The sequence below is a fragment of the Galeopterus variegatus genome, unplaced genomic scaffold (genome assembly GCF_000696425.1).
Source record: "Galeopterus variegatus unplaced genomic scaffold, G_variegatus-3.0.2 Scaffold5996, whole genome shotgun sequence".
NCBI classification, from domain to species: domain Eukaryota; kingdom Metazoa; phylum Chordata; class Mammalia; order Dermoptera; family Cynocephalidae; genus Galeopterus; species Galeopterus variegatus.
In genome coordinates, this window is record NW_007732107.1 from 88318 (window position 1) to 100515 (window position 12198).

General features: G+C 35.9%; 1 protein-coding gene across 2 annotated transcripts in view; it reads left to right on the plus strand.

The window, feature by feature from the left end:
* The window catches only part of NPNT (nephronectin), a 77508-nt gene that overhangs the window by 25595 nt on the left and 39715 nt on the right, over nucleotides 1-12198 (plus strand). For both annotated transcript variants that reach the window (XM_008590328.1, XM_008590329.1), the window contains exon 2: nucleotides 7739-7831. In XM_008590328.1, the coding sequence (XP_008588550.1) occupies nucleotides 7739-7831 (93 nt within the window). The remainder of the gene's footprint in view (nucleotides 1-7738; nucleotides 7832-12198) is intronic.

A 12198-nucleotide genomic window follows, 5' to 3' on the forward strand; every position in this document is an offset into this window, starting at 1 on the left:
CCCATATTTAGATTTCCCCAATTATCCCAATAATTTTTTATGTGGTTTTTCTTTTTTTTTTGCTTCTTGACAATGACATTTTTGAAGCATGTATGTATATCTTTGCTTGGTAGAATGCTCCACAATCTAAATTTGTCTGTGGTTTCTGTATCATTAGATTCAGGTTAAGTGTTTTTTCAAGAATATTACAGAGGTGATAATATGATATTCCCATTACACATAATGTCAGTTTTCCCATTATTGATGATGCTAGATTTGATCATTTGATTAAAGTGGTGTCCACTGGATTTCTCCATGGAAAAGCACCTTCTGTTCTTTGTAATAAGGAAGTAATTTGTAGGGTGATACATTGAGACTGTTTGAATATCCTGTTCCCCAGTAAACTTTCAGCTAGTGAAAGTTTTAACATCTATGGATAATCTTTCCTCAAATTAATTATTTCAGTAGTGGTTGTAAAATTGTGTTTATCAAATTTTATTATTCTTTCTACATATTAGCTGGCATTCTTCTGTAAAGAGGAGCTAAGTCCTCTTATTTTTTAGAATAAATTTGGATACATGGATTCTTTTATTAGTCAGTTGTTATTAATTACTGTCTTTATTCTTTTTGATGGTCAAAGGATCCCAAATTTGGTCACTGGGAACTCCTCCAAACCAGTTTCTGTGTCCTTTTCACATGTGTCTACCATTCTCTGAGTACTTCCTTCCTTTTGCCACAAAAAACATATTCCAGCCTCCCTGTCCCAGCCTTCATTCCTATTATTGGGGAATGGTATTTAGAAACAAAGATCTGGGTGCTGGGTGTGCTCATTGCTACTGTTACTCTACTTTAAAAACAAAAACAAAAACAAAAAACCTTACTCACATTTCCAAATAAATAGTAACACTTTCTTATGTGTTCTTAAAGTCTGATTTGGCAGTAATCTAAATTCCATTCTATCAAAATGAAAACAAAGAAAAAGTTAAAATTCCAACTAAACTGAAAACGACAATAGTGCTCAGAGGAAGATTTTCTAAGTGGAACGGGATAGTGCTTAATTATGATAAATAAAAGTTAGCTTACGATGCAAAGATGCAGATACAGCCACTTATATTTCTTTGGGCCATTAGGAATTAAAAGTTAAACAGTGATAGAGGAAATAGATTCATGAGAAATGTATCTGAATTGGATGTTCCTAAAAACAAAAATAAAAGTTATTGTCAGACAGGCCTTGGGAGACAAGATTTTAAGGACCAGAAACCCTTATTTATTTTAACTTTATGCTCTAAATTACCATCTATTCATTGACCTTGACTTTCTGACTATTGGTGATTAGTTAAATTCTTAATTATAATAATGTTAAATAGAATGTGGGGCCCAAAGCAAAAAAAAAAAACAAGCAAAAACCTAGATGTAACAACACTTCAAAAGAGATAATTCTATACTTCCTTAATGGTACTGAATTCAGCATCTGTATAAAACAAGCAACAGAGTACAGAGATTATTTTATTTTAAAATATTCTGGTAGGGTTGCTTTAGTTTTCTTAAATTATAGATTGTGCTCTTACTGGAAATTTTTCTTCCTGTAAATGTAACTTAAAATACCTTTCTGCCTTTAATCACCACTGACGTTCTCCACCCCTCTCATCCTTTCCCAATTAGTGTTTTACTATAATCTCACTCTGTTCTCTCAAATTCCTTGGAATACTGGCCTTTCTGGTCTTTTTGTGACCATCAGAGGAACTAGTGGATTAAGCATGTAACTGGGATAAGAAATTTTTACTGAATTTGGTAAAGTCACTTAACCTTCTGTGTTTTCACATGTCTGCTGGTAAAATGAAGGCAATGTCTGGCTCTCTCCTGCCTAATATGGACAGATTCAGTCAGTCATATAAAATGGTTTTGAGTTCTGTATTCATGAGAGCATTTAATAGAAAGTATTTTATAATGGTAACAATCAGAGGCACTTTTATTAAGCTTTTACTGCAGCAGGAATTTAGTTTTGAACTAGGAAATTCAGATTAGAAAAGCTGGAGAATTAGTTTTCCTCTGGAAATCTTGGACAGTAGTATTATTTCCTCTGGTTTTGTTCTACATGTGATATGCAAAGTCTCAGGACCCTTTACTATTGGAGCCCTGTGAAATTCTGCCTTCATTCCTTCCAGGTCCTATTAATATAGCAGTAAGTTGTTTGTTCTACATGTGATATGCAAAGTCTCAGGACCCTTTACCATTGGAGCCCTGTGAAATTCTGCCTTCATTCCTTCCAGGTCCTATTAATATAGCAGTAAGTTGTTTCATGCCTCTTTTAGCAACATTTCCTCTTCCAAGGCCAATTGCTTTTTGACAAAGGTATTCTTCATCCTGTTTTCCTGTTCCCTTCACATGAATTTGTCCATATCTGAATTCTGTGAAGCTTGTTAGATTTAATGAGAACTCTCTGAAATCTCCCAGTTTTGTATCTGCTCATTCTTCTGCCCTGCCCTTGCATGTATCTTAGTCCTTTGTTTCTAAGTAACATAACCTGGAGGACAAGGTTCTTTGTTCTACTTTCTGTGGTGCCACGTCTGAATAACATGATGTAGATTGCAAAAATTACCAGGATTCTCAGTACTCTAAAGACAATCTTATTTATATTGAGAAAATCCTTCTCAAGTTACTAACAACAACTGTGGTTGGGTTGGCTTTTCCTTGTCACCTTCCAGAGCCACCATCTGCTTGGGCATCTCAACATGTCCTTATTTTTCAAATGTTGGCACTTGACTCCCAGCGTGGTTAGCTTACATAAGAAACATTATAGAACTGATGTAGGTATTTAATTTTTTCCTAACTTATTTGATAACTCACAACTTATATCAAAGTTAGAAAATACTGTCCTGCTCTCAGAACCCCAGTTACATCAGTTAGGATGAATTTTTAAGAGTAACATTTTAGATTGTTCAAACAGAAGAGGCTTGAGCAGGTTTGCTTTGCCAGTTGAGACTTGTTTCTTTTTCTAGTTAAAACAGTGACTTAGAGGTTATTTTACGGGCACTTGGGAGGAATTTGAGAGAGTAAATTTTGAGTATGTTTTGCCTATGTGGGCTTAATTCTGGTAATTGAATTCTGGGGAAAAATCTGTCATTCATTGATTATCTGTGATCCTTACCTGGCTTTTATTTACTGAGCTGCTAAACCATATGTGGATGCCAGGGACAGTAAACCATCAAATATGGCCCAGATTTCTTGTTTCTGAACCACGGGAAGGTCAGAGAAGCAATGCTGCCCTTTCTGATTAACCTGTAGCACCAGTGGGCACACTGTTGCCTCCAAATCAAGTGCATCATCTCCTTTGGATGTTTTAGAAGACCACTATAAAATGGATCACTGAAAATGGATCATTTATTCTTTTTCTTTTTTTCTGTATTGGCCACTGAGAGCTCACAGAGAAGTGAGTTATTAGAAGGTGGCCAGTTTACACAAAAGGTGGGCCAGTTTACATAGAATTGGGAATTATTTTTCTCTAGTTTTGAAATGAGTATGTACTTTCTAATCTAGTTATTTAACTGTAGAAATGAAGTTATTTTTACATTCCCACGAGTATAGGTATTATAGGTATAAAATAAATTTGACAAGTTTTATTTCTGTACTAGGATCTAGTCAAAACACTTCTAACCTAAGTGTCTATCCAAAGAAAACCTTTGCTGGCTTGATAATAAACATAGACTGAGTCCAGATTCCACAGCCTAGTGCTCAAGGACAATCAGTTGTGAATTTATTTGGCTGCAAGTAACAGTGACACAAAGAATGATGCCCTAAATTGTTAAGATGGCAATTTAGGGTTAATATTATACTTTTTGCTCTATCCTCTTTTCATTCTCAAGATCAACTCGTGGTCATAAAGAAGCCACTGTAGTTCAGCCATGACTTCCATATTCCAGGCAAGAAAACAGAGGAAGGACATACTAATGTTTTTGAATCATTTATCTACTGCTGGTTTTGTATGTTTTCTCTCTCTTTTGGTGGGGGGGGGCTGGCTGGCCGTTATGGGGAACTCAACCTGAGCTAACTGGCCAGCCCCTTAAGTGTGTTTTCATACACACATTTAAGAGCAAGATTTTAGCAAGGTCAATATGTACTGTGAACTGGTTCATTTAAGTGAAATAAAGTTAGTTCTAAATTAGGAAGAAAAAAAAAAAGGCAGAGGAAGGCATACATTAGCCCCCCTTTTAAGTAGCATTCCAAAAGCCCCACCCAATAACTTCTGCTTACCTACCAGTTAGTCAGAATTTAGTCATTTGGCTACCGATATCTGCCAGAGAGGAAGGGAGTGTAGTTTTCCATGCTAACTTATCCCTGATTCAAAAAAATCAAAATGGAAAGGCCATTCTATATTAAAGCAGAAGGGAATGATAGATGTTGGTAAGAATCCAGCAGGCCTTTGTCATCTGTCTTAGACTGTCTTTTGATCTCAACCGCTTTTTTAAGCATGTTACATTGTGAGAACACTTTGCACGCACTGAGAATACCCTTTCCTATCTCCCCCCACCAATTTGTTCACATGCTGAGAAGCTTTTGACCCCTATCCTAACTGCTTCTTACCTCTAACACGTTGCTCAGATCACAGTTCACACAGGAGGCCTTTCCGGGCCCTGCAGTTATACTTATTAGCCGCCCCCTTTGTTCTTTCATCTCTCTGCCATCGCCCTTGTCATGGTTTAGCCAGTGTGTTACAGTTCCACAGTTAACTCTCATATCCTCTCTGATTCATACCCAGCCCGCTGCCTCGTATAATACATTGTACCTAAGAAATATTTTATATATGTTTATTGAATTTTATTCCAGACCTAATGCCATTTAGAGACTAGGAGAAAGTCATTTTGTGCAACATTTTTCTAAGGTTTTTCTTTTTGTAAGAAGAAAAAAATTGTTTATATCAGCTCTATGAGCATCCTATCACATTTAATAGCTGCTGGCTAATTGAAGGGTTGTTGGTCACTTCTCTGTATAGTTTGGTAGTTGGAAGTGCAAACTGCAGTTTGTTTTAAAATGCTGACCCCCTAAACATGTAAGAAACCTTAACAGTTATGGCCTCTTAGAGTGTGTGCATTTGATGTGCCCAAGATTAGAGCACTCTGCTGAGAACAAAGAAAAAGGGAGGAGAACAATAAAAACTTTTGTTCCTATTAAAGCACCTGAAAGCTTTAAATAAATAAATGGATGGTCATCAAGCTGGTCAGGGGGTCAAAGGGCAACTCAGCCTGGAGCCTTCAAGTTTACTCTTGTCATGAAGGGTCCTCTTCTAAATAAACTTTTTCATGTTTTTAGGTGGCATTTTCTAAACTACTTCTTTATGTTTTTAGAGATATTTTCAAATTTCAATTAGTTTAGGAGGTTATTACCTTGACTTGCATTTAATAATTCTAAGATGTTTAATTTTTCTTCTTAAATATGGCATTCTGTGTGCCTCAGTGATACTTGATTATTCAGATTGTATTTATATATAAACATTAAGATTTATGGAACATCTTTTTTTTGTTAAAATTAAAAAATTTTTTAAACTCACATTTCTTGATGATAGGGTCTAGAAATTACACAGAGAGGCTTGCTTCTGGGACTTTTTAAAAAAAACTGCATATAAACCATCTACCAGGTATACAACTGACTGAAGGGTAGCATTGAAAGGGCCTCCTAGAGAGTTCATTTCTTCTCACAGATCTGAATGAAATTGTTTCTCTTGGCGTTTAATGCCATGTCTAAAGTCAGATTTTAAGACTTTTCCAAGTATATTTCTCTACCATTTACACTCTGCTCATCTTTCTGCAAGCTTTTAAATTAAACCTCCTGCACAGCACAGTCTAAGGATTAGTAGTGGTACAGAGTCTAGCTGGGGTGACAAATAAACAGGCAGGAAAGGCCTGAGAGTAAAATTAGCAAATAAGCACTGTGGAATGCAGGTGAGGGAAGGGTAAGTGAGAACTGAGTGAGGAAATGTAGAAAGCAAAAACAACACGTATGTCAGTTTTACAGGAGTGTTGGAGTTTTTAAGGAAATGATGTTTGAGAATTGTCAGAGAGGATTTGGGAGCATATCCCAGAATGATGAAGAGCATGGGCTATTATGGGAAGGAACAGGGGTTAGGGGCTCCAAAACTTGGGGTCATTGTTGACTTCCTTCCCTTAGGTCCTTAGGGCCTATCTGCTCTTCGCTCAGTGGTTACTGATGCCTGCCTCTTCCAGTCGCCAACACAAATCATGCCTTTCTCATGTCATACCTGAATGTTTTCACCAGTTTTCTAACTGCTGTCTCTGCCTCTGGACACTTTCCAGTCCATCCTACATGTTATCACCATGCTAATATTTCCAGAACTTTGATTTTTACCAGGTAATTCTGCAGGTGATGGTAAAACTTTACAAAATGGCCTACAGATAAAGTGTAGACCCCTCAGTCTAACGTTTAGGGAGAACATCGTTATCTAATACCACTCACCTATGATTGCTTCTCATTCTTCCACCAGCACTTCCCATCTTTTTAATCTATGGCCTCGTGAGTGTACCCTAACTGAATAATAGTCTGCTTTGCTGTATAATTCACTTCTCCTTGTAATCTCCTGTGTCTTCTCATGCTTCAGGATCCAACACAGGCCTCTTCTCTGAAGTTTTCTGTACAAATCTATATGGATCTGCTTATATGATGATTTCTTCATAGATTTCCTAGATTCCACCCATTTTGTTCATAAATAAATGTTGCCTTGAATTAAAAACCTGTCTCTTTATCTTGATCATAGGCTCCTTGAGACCAGTACCCAAGCTATATAATTATTTTTCATCTATTATAGAATTTGGCGGAGAACCATAAACGTATTTGGTAAAGCAAGGTTTCTCAGTCTGGCACTATGACATTTTGGGCTGGATAATTTGTTGTGCTGGGCTACTAAATGCCAGTAACACTCCCTCTGCAGTGTGAAAACCAAAAATGTCTCTAGACATTGCCAAATGTTCCCAAGGGGCAAATGCACCCCCAGTTGAGAACTGCTGCTATACAATAAACAGGATAAATTCCAATTAGTCTGTGAAAAAACTTGAGTGATGGTATACAGCAATTTGAGGTCTTGAGGGAAGTGGAACTCAGCTGATGGAAGAGAGTAACTGTCAAACTGAGAACTTTCTTTGCTATGATAAGCCATAGAAAGGCCATTATAGATTGAAGAGAAGTTGTAATGCATCTTAGGGTTAAGAAAGATCAAGGTGACTGAAATATCCTTGAATTGAAGTTATAAAAAATGTCATCTTATTTTTTTTCATTTTGAATCATTTCATGGTTAGAAATACTATTTCCAATAAAATAATTATTTTATTACTTAATTGGAAATTTATCTGGATTTCATACATACTCAGTATCTTCGTACTAAGAATTACTTTTTAAGTGTATTTGAGAGAATGAGTTTGAAATTGTTGTTGCAAGTTATTGTAATGTTATGACTATTGACAAACACATAGTTTTATCTGTTTTTTCTTTTTCTGACTATTGTCCTCAAGTTCAGAAAATTCTCCAGCCCCAAACACATCATACACACACACACACACACACACACACACACACAACATGTGTGTTTGTTTGTGTGAAGACAGTGTCTATAGGAAACAGTGATTTTGTACACTTCTGCTTTGTTGTAAGTTCTTAGTTGTTTCTTTTATTATCAAGCTTGTTTGTGACATTTATGCTATAGGGTTGGTGTGCTGTTGACCTAGAAATAATGCGTGATATCCTCTTTTCACAGCTGTGTGCCAACCACGATGCAAGCATGGTGAGTGTATTGGGCCAAACAAGTGCAAGTGTCATCCTGGGTATGCTGGAAAAACCTGCAATCAAGGTAGGAAAACAGTCTGACATAAATACACAATCTAAGCCACCTCTGTTCCTGCCAAATTAAGAATATTTAACTCTCATCCCAAACTACTTTCCATAGCTATTTTTCCAAACTATGTGACCTGTCATTTTGCTGACAGATACAAATATAATAATGGTAAATATTGTAAAATTTGTTTTATCAAAGGACAACTAAACAAACTGTATCCCCTTATTCTTATTCTCTAATACTAATTAAAATGTATTTTGAAGAAGAAAATCACTGTATAGGTAATATAGAAACCTTCTGGTACTCTTCGTTCATCCACTAACTAGTGGGGAAGCCTTGGGCACATTGTTAACCTCCTCAGACACCAACCTGTTACTGTTCCCCTCTAATACCAGAAGTCAGGTATGGGACTTGACTTGAAATTTGGAGATTCCTTTCAACTCTAAGCCTTTTGATTCTGTGATTAAATCTTCAACTGCTGACCAGTTTGGAATGTTCCTCTAAGAAATAAAAATGTTGATTAATTTAGCAAGTGATTTAAAAAGAAAATCACCAATTGCTCATAAAAGCAGAGATTAATCCAACACTCACAGTACCCCACATATTTTATATATATTACCGATTTTCATCCTTATAAAAACATTAGGAGGTGGAGTATTGTTTATTATAATTAAGGTATAAATAATAACTTATTAATTATTACTCCATTTGTCATTTGGAGAGACTGAAGCTCAGCAATATTAATTATCTTGCCTAAGTTCATAAAATCAGTTGGTAAAAGAGCTAGTATATTAACTTAGAGCTATTGTCTATATAATCCATATTCATTCTATCATACTAGGTTTGGATGAAGAAAGCATAATTGGAAATGTGATCCTCTTGTTCATGCTAACAAGTCAGACAAAGCTTGTCTTTTTAATTAATTTCAGCCCAAAATTTCTACCATTAGTAGTTAAAAAGCTAGCAATAAAGAAAAGTTAGGGTTAGATTACCCTAAAAAAAAATAAAAGAGTGATAATTTTCTTATTTCTTAAAGTAATACTCTCTATCACAATGACGTGATGTCTAACTATCCCATTGATACTTATTGACCTCATCTGATACAGAAATGATATTGTTGAAGCACTGCTGTTCTTCAATGTCTAATTCCAGGACCTTGGGGTGAGTCATGTAAACTAGTGATTTATAGACATCGTTTTTACAACTATCCAGAACACTGAGTTTTGAAAGTATTGTAATTATTCATGAACCATTAGATAAAATCCATGCCAGTAAAATATGACATGTCCCAAACGGTAGGAGAACCTGTTATTCTAAAGTGTGTTCCTGTATTACCTGTTCTTTGATTTATTACTATTTTCCCAGTGCTGCTTCTCTATCTTATACTACTACTTTTTTTTTTTTTTAAATTTGGAATTTACCAAACGTACCTGGGTGGTCTATTGAAATAAGTGGTGCTCGTATTATCTCAGCTTGCTCATTTAAAAATCTACTTGATTTTCCTTCCCCAGCCTAAGTTCACAAGTAGCAGCATGTTAGGTTTTGGTTACTGAGCTATTAGTGTTCATCTTAGAATCTCAGTATACTTCTTTTTTAAATGTGGTGAACATAAACCCTCAGAGGTTTCATTGATATGTCAGACTATAAAACTTTGTTGTCCTAATGTCAGGAATATATATAAAGAAGACTTTTAAGAGAAGTTACTTTTGAGATTGTAGAGAAATTCTTTTAAATTTATTTGCAGGATCTACATCAACTTTTAACATGCTTCAAAGACACTAAAACTGTTATTGGAACAAGGCTCCATCACTGGGTATCTCTTATTTTTGAAAAACCAGTTTACTATGTAATATCTTCTGTAACATATACCTATTTGTTTAAAGAAAAACTGGAATGTATTGAGTTAAAATCTTGCCTCCCCAAACCATATTCCTTAGGGAGAAGAGGATTCCACTAGTAGCAAAATGGGATTTTACATCTGCAAAAGTAGTGCTCACACCAAAAATATAATTTTAAGTCCAATCTTGAAGATAGAACTCTAGCTTAGCATAAACCTATGTATTTTAATCAACTCTTACTTTGTCCTTCTTACAAAAAAAGCAGTTGTGACAGGTTCCTGATAGAAAGGTTTATGCTCCTTGAGAGCAGGAACCCTTTGTGGTGTCTGCCTTATATCTGGGTTCCTGAAAACTATTATTAAAGTGACTTGCACATGGTAAGTGTACAGTAAATATTTGTTAAATGAATGACTCCTTTATATGATCCTGACTGCCATAGGATCTTGAAAGAGTTGCATGAATTGTCCATTATGGCACCTTAGACAGTTTCTGAATTTGTGGACTGAGAGCCCAGTCAGGTTGAGAGAGGCTGCCGTGAGGGACCTGGATAAGTGTGACAGCTGCCTAGAGACCCCCATTAAAGTCATTAGAGCAAATCGTCTAGAGCCGCTACGTAACAAATTAACCAACACAGTTTTTATCCAGGCCCACACATTTTAATAAAGTAGACATGTCTCACAGATATAGGAAATCAAACAGCTTTCTTTTTTCTTGAGGAGAGAAATGTCAAGAAAAAGTAACTTGAAATAATTTCATACAGCTGGAAATTAGTTTTTGGGTAAAAGTAGGTTCGGGTATAAGGCAAGTATTCACTAAGCATTTTGTTGCCAATTATGTATGAGGGTACTTCAAAAGGTTCACAGAAAAATAGAATTAAAAGATAATACAAATCTTTCCGTGAAGTTTTTGAAGTACACTTATATTTTAAGAAATAACCCCCTGGGCCGGCCCGGTGGCGCACTGCTACAGTGCGCCGCTTGCGAGTGCTGCGGCGCTCCCGCCGAGGGTTCGGATCCCACATACAGACCAGCTTCTGCTCACTGGCTGAGCGAGGTGCGGGTGCAACACCAAGGGTTGCGATCCCGTTGCCGGTCCCGGTCCAGTACGGGCGCAACACTGAGGGTTGCGATCTGTTGCCGGACACGAAAAAAGACAAAAAGGAAAAAAAAAAAATAACCCCCTGGAAACTTGCTGGGAGTAGGAAACAGCTTGAATAAGTGACAAGTACTTAAGCAGTGCTTTTAGAGCTGCCTGGGGAGCAACCAGAATAGCAGGGCAAGCTGCACTTTGGAACCGACTTAATTTTACAACCTTGTCACAGGCTTACTGTGACCTGCTGTTGGTGGCTTGCTCTTCCCTCTGAGTCATTTTCTGGATTTGCCACACCTAGATCAGGTATAAAATCACAGGTTTAGACTGATCATTAACATACTTTATAAGGTACACAGTAGATGAAATCCTAACTCAAATGCTGGCAAGATCCTCTTTGATCATTTGTTCTCCCCTTACTCTCTCCTGTAATTTTATTTATGCATATCTTCCCCATCCTTGAGTCTCTGTGCTCCAGACAAATCCTCTTTGCCCCCAGCCATAAAAGAATTATAGATAATAATCTTTTTATAACTTTCCCAATGGAGGATGATTTTTACCATGTAAATATAGCATATCATTGCATATTTTCAGAAATGAAAGACATTCTTTTGAATTCACAATGTACTTATAATAATTTTAGAGGAAACAATTTATAAATATTAATGACTAATGTTTTGGTATGGCTTATATTTTATATATTGAATTCCTCATACCAAGTAAAGAATCAGTTTCCTTTAGCACAGCACCAGATGTTAAATTTTGGTGGACTGGTTACATCTGAAAGTTGATTGCTTCTCTAAGCACAATAATCTAAGTGCTCCAACCCTGATATTAAGGTGGTTGCCTACATTCTTACTTTTTGAAGGATGTATAGTTTCAACCCCAGAAACCAATGTTTATTTGATTTGGAAGTTTAACTGGCTGTTAATAACACAATAGTCTCAAAACAGAATATGATCGCCGTTTTGACTCTCTGCTTTGGAGTCTCATCCATCTTATAAAATTTTGGTCAGCTCATAATGGCAACAGTTTACATTTTTTGCATAAAGCTTCTTATGTATGTTCTCATTAACTATGATCTAAATGTAGCATAAGTTCTTACATTTGAATAAAAACATTGATGATTTATCATGCTTTTATTCAAATATGGTCTTTATACACATCACAAGTTTGTGCATAATTTTAGAGTATTTTAAACTACTATTGTATGATATAATAACATATGAAAAAAATCTTAAGTTGTTCATTTAAGATTTCAGTGTCCCTAAACCGAGCAGATTGATTATAACCAATATTAGTACAATCTGTTTTTTGTTTTCTCTCTTCTGTTGATGATTTAAATTATGCTTTTAAAAAATGACCATCTCTTTTTTTGGTGTTTTTTTTTTAATGGTATGAGAATGATAGATTGTCAATTTATAATATGTGTGTTGTCCTTGGGAAGCAAGATAA